At 40.3% G+C, this 17073-nt stretch overlaps 1 protein-coding gene across 1 annotated transcript; it reads right to left on the bottom strand.

Moving 5' to 3' along the window:
* Window positions 1-8613: 8613 nt before the first annotated feature.
* On the bottom strand, window positions 8614-16243 carry lta (lymphotoxin alpha (TNF superfamily, member 1)). Its single transcript, XM_004573560.4, has 5 exons — window positions 16164-16243; window positions 14484-14607; window positions 12871-12952; window positions 12728-12781; window positions 8614-9719 (listed from the first exon to the last, which is right to left on the bottom strand). Exons 1-5 carry the CDS (start codon window positions 16220-16222, stop codon window positions 9397-9399), a joined length of 642 nt encoding a protein of 213 aa, XP_004573617.3. The 5' UTR covers window positions 16223-16243; the 3' UTR covers window positions 8614-9396.
* Between the last annotated feature and the right edge of the window lie 830 nt (window positions 16244-17073).

The following is a 17073-nucleotide window of genomic DNA, read 5'->3' as shown; positions in this document are numbered from 1 at the left end:
AAGTTGTTGCTGCTGCTTGCCAGGTGAACGAGGTCAGCTGGTTGGGTGCAGCACCATATATTTCCTTGTGACTTTTTTGGTCACCAACAGAATCCTTCAGTGGCCCATAGTTTGCACGGGAAGAAATTTCTGTCTGAGCTGTAGTGAAACTCGGAAAGAGTGTTTAACGGAAAAAGTATTACCAGGAATGGGAGAATACAAAGTAAAAGTTGTGCCTTTTGAAATGCGTTGGTTAGACCAGTGTGGTATAATTTCTTACTTGGAGGTGAACATTTTCCATTTTGTTGCAAGGTTTTGCGCTTGGTGCTTTGCGAGTATTGTAGTCGCCGTCTGCAAACTGCTGGTGTCTGTGGCAACAAAGGAGGAGACTCACTCACAAACTGATCGAGGAATACACACTTTTCCCGTACGGCCTGTGATTGCCAGCTGATTGCTCACTGGTCCTCAGCCCCTACGTGTCCTAAGATGACCATATTGGCGATATCCCCTCTGCGTGGTGTTACATACATGGGTTAATGTAGAAAATAAGTGAGCACTTAGTCAAAGGAGCTTGCAAAGAAAAGCGTCTGGACTTCTTTAAGTTACTTGAAGACGTTTCACATCTCATCCGAGAAGCTTCTTCAGTTCTAAGGTCAAATGGTGGAGAGTCCCAGATTTAAACCTAGTGGGAGTTTCCCCCCACAGAGGGACAAAAGGACCCCCTGATGATCCTCTAATCACCTGAGCCAAGGTGTGAAACTGGGTGTGGGTCCCAATCAGCCAGAGTTTCGGGTGAGTTCATTGTGAAACCTGGCCCCACCTTATCATGCGAATTCCTGAGGTCAGGTGGCCCAGGATGTGAGTGGGTCCTTGAGCACTTGTACATATTCTGACCTAATTATTTTAAACTTGTCTTATATAAGCACCTGTCATTAAAACAATATTTAAAAGGTCCTCTTTAAGGGTGAGCTGAAGATTTAATTTCTTGTGTGAATGTAGTAAAAAGCTTAGGTTTAACAAAACAGGATGTTCGCAAACTCAGCAGAATGGGGAACTTCTGGGACAAAAACAGAAAATTTTCTTTGTCTGTTGTTTTTTCACCTTGTAGACTTCAGATTAAGAATAACATTAATGCAACATGGAGCCTAAGAGGCAGGACAACCCCCCCAAAAACTGAAAATAACTTTACACTGGCCAAGGCAGCTGTAGGTGTCTACTTCAGAAAACATCCAGGCCGTTTACTTTTGACTTTATCTTTTTATAGATTTAAAATCACAATGGTGAAAGCACACATAATGTATATATATATATATATATATATATATATATATATATATATATATATATATATATATATATATACGTATATATCAAATTTAGTGTCTACAGTAAGACATTTAATCTTTTTCTGATGGCACACTCGGATGGCTTGACTAATCACCCGGTGAATACATATCCTATCCTATCCTGTGGTTCTTTTTTACACTTTCCCTACAATATGTCACATAATGTCACTCATCACCAAGAAGAATGAAAACTGTTAACAGAAGGAAGTTGACTTTTAGAAATACAGCACAAAAAAACCCATTATCTTATGAGGAAGACAAGAGTGAAACACCGTGGGAAACCTTATGCGAAGGTATGAAAAACACAAAGATGAACCTTAAAAGGAAGTAAATTACCCCAGTGGATGAGCAATACAGAGCTGATAAACTGTGTAGGGGATCTGAAACACAGGACTTCCCTCGGGAGGAGCCTGAAGATGTACACTGTGACCTCTTTCCTCGTACAGGCTAAAAGTGTGACCACAGCAGGTACGGGCCGTTTTTAGTAATATGTGTGAGAGGAATCAACAGGACCGGATGGCTTAAAAAACAGTCACCTCACCACTGTGTGCGGTGCTATTTTTAATAGTCCTTACAGTCAGTGTTTAAACTCTGTGGAAAAGGTTAATAATCATTCTTGAGCCTAAAATACTACGGCTTACTGCTCGTAGCTTTATCATCTGTAGTATTTTTAACTAGTCATAGTAAACTACCGATGCTGTCATTAGGGGTGGTGTGACAAGGTGATAATGCATTAGTGTACATTTCCTTCCTCCTTGATCTAAAAATATGATACAACAGTTCATAATTACAACATGCTTTGGTTGTAGCAACAAGAGCCAAATAACAAATATGACTGTTATGAAGAAACAACATCTCAATGATGGCTGATGGATGAACTGTAATTCAAGGCTAAAATGACCGATGACAACATAGAGGATCCAAAAGCATGAAGAAGAAAGAGCACTTTTCAAAACAAAGCTCTTTCACATGAAAACAAGCAGATCGGATACTGAAGAGAAAAAACAAGCAGCAGCAGCAGCAGCAGGGTGTGTCTGGACGTGAACAGGAGATTGGTCAAATTTAAGTCCTGGAACCATTGTTCTGCATTCAGATTTCTTAATAAAGGCTCTTATGACAAATAACAGGGAAGTCATTGTTCTCTTTTAATTTAAGGTAAAATAAATAATAAAGAGGTCTCAACTCAAGCTGGATTAAAAGTTGTGGAAGAATTGTAGATCTGGCTTCAGGCCTTCAAGGTCTTGTTGTTGTTTGTTTGTGTTTCTATCCCGTGTAAAGTCAGATAAATAAAATCAATCAGCTGGTTAAAGCATATTTATGAGAGGTCACTGACTCTGCTGACCTGATAGCCTAAGGCAGTTGATTTTGTAGCTTTGGGCCTCTGACAGAAAAGCTTTGCTTTAGTTATTAGAAAACAGGCCTCTGACTGTGGATCTCAGGCTTCGTACCCACTTACATGCAACTAGGTCAGATACATAACCCGGAGAGAGGCCATGGAGAGCCTTAGCATCAGCAGCAAGACCTTAGAATCTATTCCAAAGCATGTGGGGAGACATAGAAGTGAGGGTAAACTGAGTGTGATGTGATTGTGTGTAATTTATTTGTGGATTTAATTTCCAGTTTTAATACAAAGAATTTCAATTACATTACTAATTTGACTTTAGGCAAGTTGAAACTTCTAATAAATGTATTCAGAGGGAGGAGTAACAATTCAGCTTTATTGGGGTTTTTTCTTATTTAACTGCAGCTTTCTCAACATAATAGTGTTGTGATTACATCAGCCCGCAGAATAAAGCAGAGAGAGAACTCACGTGGTGAAGCAAGATGAGCTTATCCTAAACTGTAGCTTAAACCCGGCAGACTAACATCAATAATGTAGGAGTAGTCACGACGGTACCGTCTTCTCCTGTGTAAATTCTCTGACCTCATGACGGGTTTCACTGAAATGAAGGAAACAATAATAAGAAAACTCCACAGGATCTTTTTCTTTCTTTCTTTCTTTCTTATGAACTGATGAACTGCAAGACAAGTTCAGCCTGTGCGATCATCTCTAAATCAAACAGCGCTTTTATAAATAGCCACTTTTGCGTGTATTCTGCTTAGATCATCCACTTAGGCTACAAATGAGGCCCCAGGTACAAGCAGCTAAAGGTCGAAAGCTTCCTGTTAGAGGCCAAACACTGCTGTACAGATGTACTGCAACACTGTGTGAGTGCACCAGTCCCCTTTAGGCCACGCAGACGGCTCAATTATTGCATCATCAGTTTCTTCGATGAGATGGCTATATTTGGTTAGCTGTATTGTGAAGACTTCCTCTTGTACTGTAACAATGAAAAGCTGTCCACTTTAAGGGGGCGGGTGACATCTACAAACCACTGTAATGGGAGCGGTGATCCCTGTAACTGGGATTACTGGCATTTGTGCTCCTTTTGGTATTTTTGGCCTGATGGCAATGCATTAAAGTTGTCATGTTGGGACGCTGTGGGCTGACTGTCTCAGCCACTTCACTTTTTTACAGGTACAGACAGCTGAATGAAGGAAGCGAAATCACGTTAACATTATATCGTCTGTATAATATTTTCCTATTGTCAGAAACGTTAGCCTCACAGCCCACTTCTACTGTGGATCGAAAAAGTTTATAGGAAAAAAGAACACCCACTCCTGATGTACGGACTGTAGTTGTATTGTTAGAGTGAGTTTGTGTATTGGCATGCACTGTTAGAACAGACATGGACGTACTGTTTCTGAGCTGACTGCAGTTGTGTGAAGCACTGCGACAAATGTTCATATTGGCACTAAAACTATCTCCTATTTCAGGCTTTTGCTGAGTCTCCAGACGGTGGGCAGGTGCATCCTGTTCCTTTTCCTTTTAATTTGTCAGATGTGTCTCGAGAACTTGATTAAAGTCGATCTGTGGCAGATTAAATTAACTGGGCATGACCATGTATTTCATACTGCATGTTGGGACAAATATTGAGCTATGACGTTCAAGGAACTCTTTGTAGTTTGTACGGCACCGAGTGCTCGCAGGAGGGCAGTGACCTCAATAAATGTGAACTGGAAGAAATTTGGTGCCACCCGACTTTTCCTAGATTTGGATTTCGCAGTGAAACTGAGTAACTGAGCAGGAAGGCCTTGTTCGGGGATGCGACCAAGAGCCCGATATTCATCTTAAGGCTTTAAGAACTCTCCTACAGAGGTGAGAGTACCTGAGCAGCACTCTATAAATCATGCTTTCATCTTGGAGCAGCTAAAGAGTAGCAGCTCTGAGTAAAAGGAGTATTTATCTGGTTTGCCAAGCAACATCTAAAGGACTCTCTGTGTTTAATGGGTTTTCTCTGATGTCATGTTGCAAAAACTGCCCTCTCTGGGCAGAATTTCAAACTCTGTATCTGTTAAATCCCAGCAACCTGTACCCTGCTGATGCAGTCCCTCCAGAGGAGAGCGGTGGTGGTATCTTCATGCTGTGAGGGGTAAATTTAGTGATAGCCGTGGCCACATGCAGAGAGGTTCTTAAAGAAATCTTTCTCCAGATGGTTCGCCTTTCGGCACTACGCTGATCTGAACTGAACAGTAAATGCAAAAGTTTCTGGTTTTCCATTAGTGATCTGAGCACCTCACAGAACATCTGAGAGAAAACCTGAAGACGCTTCTCATCCAATCTGATGGTGCATGCCAATATCAGACAGGAAGAATGAGTGGAGATAAGCTTGTGTAGATGTCATACACATCAGTCTGGATACTTTTAATGTGTCATTGTGGGCTGAGTAGACAATAAGTCTTCAGGTGGTCTGTGTAGGTGGACTTTGGCTGCTCAGAACAACACAAACACAAAAGGGAAGGTAATATAGAAACACACACATGCACGCGGGATCGTATACACACAGCATCGTTTTATCTCAGTTCTGTGGTTGAGCATCGTCACATGCTTTTGCCACTAGGTGACGAGACCTGAACTCATAGTGGGTGTCAAATCTATAAATCTAAAATGTCAAACAGAAAAAACTCTCACGGTGATTTTTAGACGCCCTTTATATTAAGAAGCATTGTTTATAAGCTCAGAAAAAAATCTAACTTGACCCTTTACCATAAAGTGCTGAAAATTCTCAGGACAACAAGAAAAAATGTGCCCCATCAGCAGCTTCCTGAATTCTTAATGAGAGTTCTTAGAAGCTCCACTTGTTTTCTTAGATCTAATCTCACTCTTGTGTTGAAACTAGACACTTTACGTGCTCCCCTTTTCCACACTCAGGCAGGAGTGCTCCTGTTTCTTTGTGGGCCACGAAATGCCATTAGAGGCCTGACTAATCAGCTAATACAAATGACAAGCCCCATAAACAAAGGCTGAAGAGAACAAAGGAGCCAGTGTCGTAAGAAAGCGTGACAACATTACAGCTGAGATACCTGTTAGACATGATGTCATGTTACAGCTTCTGTCCAAACCCAGAGGCGGGCGGTGTTAACACTGATAAGGTGAAGGGATTTTTTTTCTTTGTTGACTGAAGTCAGTGTTAAAGATGTAATAAGGTGGATACTGTCATTTTCAAGTGAATATTAACTTGTTGAGCAGGTGTCATTGCTACACTCCCATAGTGAGTGTGTTCCTGAACAGTAGAGTCAGAGCCTGGGGAACGTCTGTGATATATGTGGATGATGACGCCATAACACTGCAGTGAAATGCTGTACATTCATTCATTATTTAGAGAATTATTATTTAGAAAAGACAGGAAAGCAGAGAGAGAGAGTTTGGGGTAACACACAGGAAATGGTCCAGAGTGGACTCAAACCCAGGTGCCTGCAGTGACCTTTGATCATCTGCTATAGCAGCGCCCAAACTCTGGTATTTTATTAGTCTTAGTCAACAGGCATATGCCACTTTATTTGGTACACCCGTCCACCCTGCTGTTGAACGGTTAAACTTTGCATTTAACCATGTAGTCATGTGAACCTGGTGAAGTTCAAACTGAGCACATTTAAGTGGTTTTGACCGTGGCACTTTTGTTAGTGTCAGACAGGCTGATCAGAGTGTTTCAGAAACTGCTGATCCACTGGGATTTTCCCACACCAACCATCTCCAGGGTTTACAGAATGGTCTGAAAGACAGAAAATATCCAGTGAGCCGCAGGTCTCAGAGTGAAAATGCTTTGTTGATGCCTGGGTTAGATGAGAATGGCCAAATTGCTTCGAGCTGAGAGGGAGGGAACAGTAACTAAAATAACCTCTTCTTAAACCAAAGTACGGACACGAGCATCTCTGAACACGTAACACATGAGACTGTGAAGCAGACGGGCTACAGAAGCAGAAGACCACACCGGGTGTCAGCCATCGACAGAAGATTAAGGCTACAAATGACCATAATTGGTGAATTCTACAACAAACGTTGTCCAATGAAGTTAAAGAAAAAAATGTTTCCTGGTTGAATTACTCTCAATTTCCACTGCAATATTCACATGTGAGGGTCGGAATTTGTCATAAAACCAGCTGGTGACATGACAGTGCCTACATTCTTCTTTTATGTGTAGTCTGTGGGGGTTGGAGTCCGCCTCCAATGACCATTAGAGCAAATGTAGCTCTCGGCACTTGTGTGATGGCTTTGTTTTTCATACCCAGAGGTTGCCACCTGATTGGTAACTGTTATTAAAAAAGCAAACTGATGTCATTTTTTTCTAGTTTTCCCACAGCCGAGTCTGTCCGGTGCTGCTTCGATTAAAATAGATGTGGCATTCATTGTACTTTATTTGTGTTGCATCAGGCCTGGTAGAACTGCAGGAGAGACTTTTTTAGAGCCAGTTCAATAACATCAATATTTACACCCTGCTTTTTATGAGGCTGCTATTCACTCTCTAATTTACAGCTCTGATTGGGCGGAAGTTAAAATGTCAACTTTTGCTGGAGTTTTTTCCCAAATGTCACTTTGATCCGGTGATGGGAACACAGAGACTCATTGTATTTCAAAATTCTCCAGCGTGTCTCATCCGTGGAGCTCAAGCTTGCCGACTTTGGCCTCGCAGTTTCAGAGAAGTTACCGACTACTATGTGTTTAAAGTTTCTTTCAAGCCTCATTGTTTAGGAGTTTATTAGTGTGTAGCTTGTGGACTGCAGAGAAGTGTCAGCATTACATCCTATATTTATGCCTGACCAGTTTTCTACAGAGACAAACAAAACAGGAGCGAGAAATGCTTAGTAGAAACCATGACAGGAAAGTAGTGTATGTCAACAGAGCTTCCATTATTTAATGAGCTTAAATGTATATGCACTCTCACAAAATGATGTATAATAGCTCGGTCGGGCTATTATTCCACAATGTACAAAAACAGACTTTCTTAAAAATAACAAACAGAGGAACTCTGGGCCTTTTTGCTTTGAGGCAACAGCGCTAACTGCTGTGTGTTTAATGATATGTATTTGATGATTTTCATTTAAAATTGAACTGAAATAAACAGTAAAACCTTGAAATCTCAGAATTAAATTAACATGTTATCTAATTACTTTTTATTTCATGATATTGCACTTTTAGGATCTAGGAGGAATATAACAAATATCTACCAATATACTTCTTTGGCCCTCAGAAGTCACGATTATTAACAACACATGTGTGTGGATGACCCGGAGGGTAATGTACTCCGGCCTCTGAGCTCTATTAAGTTTCAGTCCCAGTACATTAAGGGTGAAACTTACACATTCACGTATGACTAGCTTCATGATTTTTACATTCTAATTCTAAAAATGATATTAAGATGAGCTAAACTGCCTCAGGGGAAGCTGGTCAGAGGGTGCTGTGAACTCAAAGGTGTCTGAGGGTGTTGTAAAGGGGAAGCAGTGTAACGGTTGCACCAAATATGTGGCTTCCTGTGCTGTTGCTCAGCACACACACAAGTAAATATCACAGCGGTTGAATACCTGTGAGTAGAACTAATGTCAGGCCCGAAAGATGAACAGCGCCGTGTTTTATGTTTTTTAATGTCACTTCTGAGGTTTCTCAGAATGCATTTGTGGTCTGTGTTAAGCATTTTTCATTGAATGAAATGTCATAGCAGGATGTGTACGATCATCCGAACAGACGATGCTGTGGTGTGCGAAGGCTTCATGCTGCCTTTGATTAGGTGGGAAGTGGCACCACCGTGTGGCCAGTCAGCAGTGCAACGTGCAAATAAAAAGTGCATCAGGTTGGTTTACAATAATCTTTATTAAACGTCTATATGCAGAATTCAACAACCAAAATAGAATACTCAATTACATAAATTACAGAGGCACATAACAGTGAAAAGGAACATAATTATTCCAATGACTTTCACAGTTTACATTCATGTCGGCCTAAAAATTCAAAAACAACTCAGAACCAGCTGGCATTTTTAAAACTCTGTTCAGGTTGGACTGATGCAGTATACGATTGTTTGACCTTTATTTACTATGAAGATGTGGCCTATCAAGAGTACGAGGTGCCAGTTAGTAAAGTCTATATTAAAACCTGCATAATGGAGATTTTTTTCTTTATTGTAGTGTTCCATGTTAGCCACAGAGTCTTTAATAATTGTAGACCATGATCAAATCCTTGCAGTATTTTTTTATATTGTGAGAGTTAAAGGGGACCCATTCCTTTTCCTTTTATATATATTTATATATAGTTTAAACATGTTAAACATTACCAGTGTTTTTAAAAAAATGAGGTCAGAATATGTATAATTATTCCGTATATTACATTCTATTGGGGGTCAGTGTGACGTGATATAAGGCAGTCATTCCTAATATGAGCATATCAGGGGTGACAGAGGGAATCTTCCTATCGCTGTACATAAACTGTCTGCAGTTCAGATGGTGGTGCAGCAGAGGGCGCTCACAAACTACTTATTATTGGACAGAAGTGAATGGCGCTAAATGGCTAAAACAAATAATTTACAAAATAAAAAATAAACATTGTTTAAAAACGTGAGTCCAAGAATAAAAATATGCAGCTGGAGATGAGCAGAATATTTCCAATTTAAATATCTAGCTCAAAAATCCAGTTTGCTTTTATTCTAACTTGTTTATTTAGGGCCACAAGTAACATACCAGTCCAACCAGACCTCCAGTTCTATTGAAGCTTGATGACACCCCAGTAGGTATCGTCATTTAGAATTTCACCTGTTATGTTTATGTTGACACTGTCCAACGGTCTAAGTTTGACAATCTTGGCCAACCACACTGAGTTCTCTGATGAGGCCGGGTAGATGCCCTTAGCCAGTGTCTTAGTTTTCTTATCATGAAAGCCAGTTCTTTTCACAAGCACACATCTCTCCCGTGAATCTTCCCTGAAGGTCACCTGGGCGTAAAAGAAGTAGGTCCCGTTTTCCTGGACGATGATGGACGTTCCACACAGGGTAAGGGTTTTGTTTCGATTTTGTTTCGAAACAGAATCTGTAGGAAATATGGAGAACGTTTCTTTAATCACTCAGTTACTTTAAATTCATTTTTAATAATTGATTTTTAACCTTTTTTTCTTGTTGCTGTTTTGTGTAATCAACCCAAATGTTCACGTCAGGTGTGATTTGAGGCCACAGGGGAAGGGTGGATCAAGTGAGTTAACGTATACACCATTATCCTTCTCAGTATGTGGGGGGGAGGGTAAGGGGCTCCAGAAAAGTAAGAAAAATTCAGAAACTTTAGCACGTGATGTCCAGTTCAATGGATGCACCATTGCGCTTCATATCTGATATTTTTGATGGTAGCGCTGCAGCTGATGTTCAGCAGCATCGATAAATACTGCATCATTGTTAATTACTCTCTAATTTACATCTTTGATTAGGCAGACGGGAAAATGTCAACTTTTGCTGGAGTTTCTTCCAAATGTCTCTCGGATCCGGTGATGAGAACACAGAGACTGGTAGCTGTTGACTCAGACCTCACAGTGGAGTAGTTTCTCACTGTATGTGGGAAAGTTTTCTTTGAAGCTTTGAAGGTTAATTATAGCTTGTGGACTGCAGTGAAATATCTCAGATTAATATCTAATCTTCTGTGCTTGACCAGTTTTCCACAGAGGGAAACAAAACAGAAGACTGAGGCGAGCTGGGTTAACCTTTGTTGTCTAAATCAGTTCAGTACGTTTAAATGTGAAATATAGAATGATATCTGACAGTAAATCGGTATAAGCGTTATTACGGTAATTGAATGCTGGTTTTTCCACTTTACACACGTTTTCTTTGAGCGTACAGAAAAGAATCGGGTGAATACCCGAGTCAGGGATAATAATAACTATTAATAAATGAATATTTTAGCGCTCAACATTGACACGCTGAATGCCGGTGGGTGTGCAACCCATGCCTTATTAATCTGTCAACTGAAGTGAAGAAAACCACATGAAAGAGGAAATGGAGGAAACTCTCCAACCGACTTGTTTTTTTTAATGACTAACAAAAAGTGTCTTTTTTTCTTGAATTTCCTGAAAGGAAGTGCTTTTTCCTCTCTGCTTCAGATCAGTGGGCCCCATAATCACAGCTGAATAAATACACCAGGTAAACAAAGCTGATCTTCCAATTAGTGTCTAATTTTCCTGCAACATACCACCTGACGAACTTGTGAAATCTGCTGCTGTGGGCTGTAATTATACGTTAAGTCGGTGCAGCCCACATTACAGAGCTGCTTCGGGTTTCTTGTGGTTTTAGAAACCCACTTCACACAGGAAAACTGCTGCATAGTGGGAGGAAAACAGTAAATGAGATTGGAAACATAATGAGGCTGCACGGCTCTGTGTTTCTCAACGGTTTAACCCGTGCAGAGGATTTCTTTGTGGATGTGGTGAACTTTTAAAACGTAGATGTAATAGTTATTCGTCAGCAGGATAAGTATGATAACTTTTATCTCTTCAACACAATAAACCTCATGGTTTTAATCTGTTCTACCGCTGGCATAAAAAATACCTTCTCCAAATGTAGCCAGTAACTTCTCCACAGCTATAAGACCAAAGTGAATTATAAAGGGAACCGTGGGACAGAAAATGAAATATAATATGTCTCTTTGTGCCGTTGCCAGACCACAATGGGATCTGAAAAAAAGTAACATCTTCACTTCTGCCTGTTGTCAAAACTATAAACTAAAGAGCACATTAACCTCACAACTAAACGTGTCACAATATACCTGTACTGATGACATCTCAAATGTCAAATAGATAATGTGAAATAATCAGTCCAACCTAGCATTTTGTAGATGGTCACACTGCATATTAATGCTATCTTGAAAAAGAAGAAGAAAACTGCTCACAAAATAATGTTGATGCAACTGACAAAGAGATTAAATAAAACGATCTCTTCAATGTGGAAGGTAAACCCCAACAAAAAGGGGTAACGTGTGAAGAAATAACCATGTTAATCCCAAGAGGGGTCTTTACCTAACCCATAATCTGTATATAAAAGATGGAAGTAGCCTCTGAGTTTGAAAAGTGAAGCCAATGCAAAAATACCTCAACCCAGCTTCACAGGGGCCACATCCATCTTTCATATACAGCGTGGCGTTGAGAAAACGAGGCGTCTTTAAAGTCGCATCTCTGTTCCAAGCTTTGCACAACTTTAGATCACAGCAGGATCCGAACATGACCAGATTCCCAATGCCGTTCCTGCGTTTGGCTTCTTTCCTCCTCACCCACACCGGAGCTGGTGTATTCTTGACTTAGTGGTTTTAATAACAGATATGGCCTGCTCTTGTCATAAAGGGATTCCTATCAGACTGTTAATGTAGTAACACATGAAAACACTTTGGAGGGGAAATAAACTTGTACCTGCAGTGTATTAAAAAAGGAAATACTAATAAATCCATCCACTGTCAGACTGGTTAACTGAAACATGACGTCAGCTTTTATCACCCATCCACTTTAGATTAGAGATAAAACACAGAGAAACGCAGCAGTATATCAGTTTCCTGTCTAAGTTCTAAGTATTTGAGAACATGTGCCTTCATATAGAATTTGTAGAAAGTTGTACCTTTTTTTCTTTTCTTTCACAGAGTCTAAACAGACTCAGTTAGTTAACCCCAGGTTGGTTGAAATATTCAAATTAGGTGTTATTTTGTTATTTACTTGTTTGTTCACACCCCTCCCCCTCAACCCGCCGTGTCCTCGTGCGCCTCATTTGAAGGCTGCCCACGTTTTTCAGAATGACTTTCAGCTGCTACTGACATGTCTGAGCTCGTTGCACTCAGCATCTGTAGGCGTCCAGTTTAACAGTAGTTTTTATGCATGGCAGGCATCATCGTGATACGAGATCAGTAACAAGTGAGAGTTGTCTCTTTGGATGTGTAGCAGAGTTAAGATTTGTCTGTGTGATCATTAAAAGTTGGTGTAAAAAGACATAGTAAGAACAAGGGATACGGTTTTCTCATGAAACTCATGATTGTCAGAGCATGCCAACTTCCCACATGAAAAAACGTGAGCTCACCTTCAGACGGACGTCCATTATGGTGGGAAATCTGGATGAATGGGTGAGAGCTTCCTGAAATGCAAAATAATTTAAAGGATTATGACATTTTCAGTCTTACGATTATGTGATTGTCCATGATAAATGTGACAAATGATATTTACCTGACTTAAAAGGTTCCTGAGTCTGCCTTTGTATGCGACCTGAATGAGTTGAGTTGATGGTCTCTGGTGTAGGGACTCCAACCTTGAGGAAAAATCAAAACATGCTCAACAAGTGTGCCGTAAACCTCCTTTCTTTAAGAAGGTCACCATAGATATTTGTGGTTGCAAAAAGACTTCAATTTCTATAGAAATCTGTGAGCTGACCTCTATACACAAGTTACTCCTCAGTTTGTGAGCTCAATCTCTCATTTCAGTATGCTTGTTGGCTAACAACGTGTCAGTCATCCGCTGTTAAGCACTGAACAAGCGGCTTCACAGTGAGACCCAGCCTTCCTGGTCAAATCTGACTTATTTGTAACCAATATGGTGAAAAAAATCCTCCAGAGGTTTCAAAACTCAAGACTTCTGAATCTAATAGATGATGTCAGTGAAGCTATATCCATCTTTTGTACTGTTCCTGGCTGTTTGTCTTATATTGTTTTTCAAGTACTCACATTTCCCTTTAGCCTTTACCTTTTCCACTATTGTAAATAAGGATGTGCTCTTGCAGTACAAACTGGAATTAAAGGAAATTACAGCCTGCTTCGTTTTCAGTCAATATCCTGAAAATGTTTTGAACATGAAGTCATAGGAATTGTTTGTGTTTATGCACGATCAATACTCCACTTAAGGAAATCCCAGAAAAGTTTTTACAGAGTTCACAGAATTGGGGAATGACTAAAATCAAAGTATTATAGAAGGTGAAAGATGTACCCATGAGGAAGGATACATCTTTCACCGTCTTCAAATACTGTGATCGCAGTCATTCCCCAACACTCTGTATGTTGTTCTCATGGCCACGGATAGGTGGCCATGAGAACCTGCATTTTAATGGTAGTGGTTATTATGAAAATATACTGTTTAAAGGCTGGGGAAACCTGCAGTCAGCTGAGACTGAAGTCGCTTGGATGAGTGACGAAACATTTCTGCCCCAACCCCGATAAGGATAAGCGTAAGAGAATGGATGGATGGATGCACATAGAGAAATTCTCAGTTTCAGTCTGCAACAGCTCCACTTCTCTAAAGGCTCTATTTTATAGTTGCCATGTTTAACAGACACTGGAGAGACTTTTCAAACACAATGAGTTTCTGTGTTCCCATGAGAGTGCTATCTGACAAAATCATCAAAGATGAAGGTTTTCACTTCCACCTAGAAACAAAGAGTGACTAATGGCCCTGTAATTGCGAGGCAGATGTTGTTGGCCTTATTTTCTAATTCTGGGGATGTTTTTTAGAAGAAGAAAAAAGAAATTAAAAGAACCCAAGAGCTTAAAGCATTCTTCCTTTTGTTGAGCAAGCAAGAGGAACTCATGGTGTTGCTGCCATCTAGAGGCACAAACTGGGTATCTAGAGCTGACTTAATGTCTTTGAATAAACCGATAAGGGTAGATGTGGGGCTCATTTTATTTACTTTACCGTAATAAATATGGTATTTACACAAATTACAAGCAGCAAAGCATGTGCTTTTACAAGTGCGTTCTTGATGCAAACTAAGATATGCAAACTAAGATATGACCCCGCTAGCAGTCAACATGAATCTCAGTGAAATCTGTGTTTGTGGCAGGCATACTGACCTCTGCTGGCTTCTGATTCATTGTAGCGAGATGTACAGCCATAATCACCATGGCCACGGTGAGGAGACAGCACCAAGCCTGCAGCAGCAGGTGCCTATAAGACGACCTTGGCTGATCCTCCATTCTGTCAGACAAGTACGCACAAAACCATTTAACAAATCGGCCTTTCATTTGAGAGAATGACTTTAATTAGTATATCTTCTGGCATAAGTTAACACCAGTTAATCAAGATTTTGACTGCTCTAAATATTCTGTTTCACAGGTTTCTTTCTTCATCTCTTGGCTCTGTCACTGAGGCCTCAAAGGTGGCGGAGCATGCAGAGCTCCACTTTGACCCAGGACCCTCAAATAAAAAAAAATCAAGACTTCCATTTCCTAGTTAAATAAACATCAGGATCAAAAATAACCTTTTTACTTTTATTACAAAGTTTTCTTGATATCATATCCGCATCTTTTAAATGTTAATATACTAGAAGGATTATTTTGAACAGCGAATCATGCAAAGCCACTCTAGTAGACACTGAGAACAAATTTACCATTGTTAAAGCTCCAAGAAAGTTTTATTACCTAGTATTCAACAATATATCCTCTCATTTGTGATGTCATGACCTCTTTAATTTTAAATTGCGACCCTTTAGGGGTGAGTGGGGTCTGGGAGGGTCACTTGAGCAACTATCGCAGTATATTTCTGCAGAAAGAGCGCATTTTTTCTTCAGCGTGCTTCACCTATTGTGCTTTTGGGACTTGTACACCTCCACCTCTTCCATTAGGTCAGAGTGCAAAGCCAGACAGTGAGATGAGTTGCAAGTAAGTTCTCACTTTCGCTGTCTTATGAAATGACAACTTTCTAAGAGAAGTCACTGAATTCTTGCCCTGATGAAGTCAATGTGACATGTTAACATGACTCAAAGAAGAACTGGCCTCAATAATCCCGTGACCACAAGCACACACATTTAAACCAGACCCCACAGAAATCATTTACATGGCTCCTAGAATGGCTGCTTTGCACTTGCCGTGTTATGGTTAACCTAACCATGCTGCTGCTTGTCTGGGATTTTACCTCAGTGGGAGTGTTTTTTGTCCGGTACACAGGGTTTCTATGGTTCAACATTTTGTGGTCTGCTTGTTTATTTGTAATGACATAGACAGAAACCACTCAGTGATTGCAAAAAATGCCACTGACCCTGAACTGTGCGTCCAATGCACATTGCTATGGTTTAATTTACATTCCAGTGAGGATGCACAGCAGGCTTCACATAGTTGCACTTGTGCCTGGGTTAGACAGTGAAAACACTGGTTCAACCACTCAGTCTGCAATTCGCTCACGATTTTGTCTCTTTAATCTGAATTCTAAAATCGATATGGATAGCAATTCATTTTCTGGGGGGGAATTAGTCAAAAAGTGTCATTAAATCACTACAAAATCCGAAAAATAAACAAAGGGACATATTATTGGGCTCTTTACATTACTACGCTCTACACAGTTCTGTGTGAAAGCTGAAAAATCGTATCCCCGAACACGCCTTCCCTTTTCTGTAAAAACTTTCTATATTCTGTCATGTAAGCATCACAGCAGCAGCACTGAGCTCAACCACAGACCTCTGAATGAAAACATTCACAAAGAAATCACAGGAATTTAAGACAATATATACAATAGGATCTAAATCAATCTTGACTCACCTAGTGTGTGTTGCACTCTCACTGTCCAAATTCATGTGGTGCTTGTCTCTCAAAGACATGTCAGGTTGTCAGGGTTTTCCCTGTTACATGAGCTTGTAGTGAAGATTAGATGGAGTTTTTTTTCTTTTTATAGAGTAGTTTGAGAGATGGGAGGAAGGAGGCTGTGGTGTAGGTGGTGGGGCGGTGAACAGCACAGAGCTACAAACCAGCTCATACAGCCTGGTGTGAAACTGAATAAAACCTAAAAACCAAAATTACATGCAGTTTCATGCATTTCCAATGCACAATGACTTTAGAGTAAGAGAAACATATATTTACAAAACAGACGAGTAAAAAGGTGCAAAATGCCGTAAAAGATGTAAAGATAAGCGTCGTTCCAGTGGTGCGGCCCCTCACTGACACATTCATGTGTGTTGTGGGTGGTTTGTGATTTCCCACGTTTATAGGTCAAAGTCACCCTTTTCTAACACCCAAACAAATGACAGGGGCTTTTTTTTCTTCTTCTTAACTGACCTGATGTGTGATGAGGAAATACAGTGCGTGTGCAATAAAGCACGCTATACAGGTTCCTTGTTGATGAGTTGCGGCCACGTTGTGTCACTCTACAGAGTCTATTTTAATCACAACTAATCAGCTTGAATGTAGCCTGAATTTAGATCTAAGGCTATTCAGAGGGTGAGAGTGAGAGTTATTCATGCATTTATAATTGCAGCTTGTAGATAAAAGCGCGGGAAATATATAGCTGCATCGGGCCATTCGGTGGCTCACGTGTTGAAGATAACTGACTGCAGATTAGAAGGCCAACGTGTTATTTTTACGTTTTCCTGTATGTTGAAAAAGGAATCGATTGCCCGCTACTTTTAACATCAGGCCTCAAACTTTCACTTTGATACAGCTAATCACATGACTC

Source organism: Maylandia zebra, linkage group LG11 (assembly GCF_041146795.1).
Source record: "Maylandia zebra isolate NMK-2024a linkage group LG11, Mzebra_GT3a, whole genome shotgun sequence".
Taxonomy (NCBI): Eukaryota; Metazoa; Chordata; class Actinopteri; order Cichliformes; family Cichlidae; genus Maylandia; species Maylandia zebra.
Note: the sequence above shows the minus strand (reverse complement) of the source record. Positions and strands in the feature narration are given on the sequence as shown.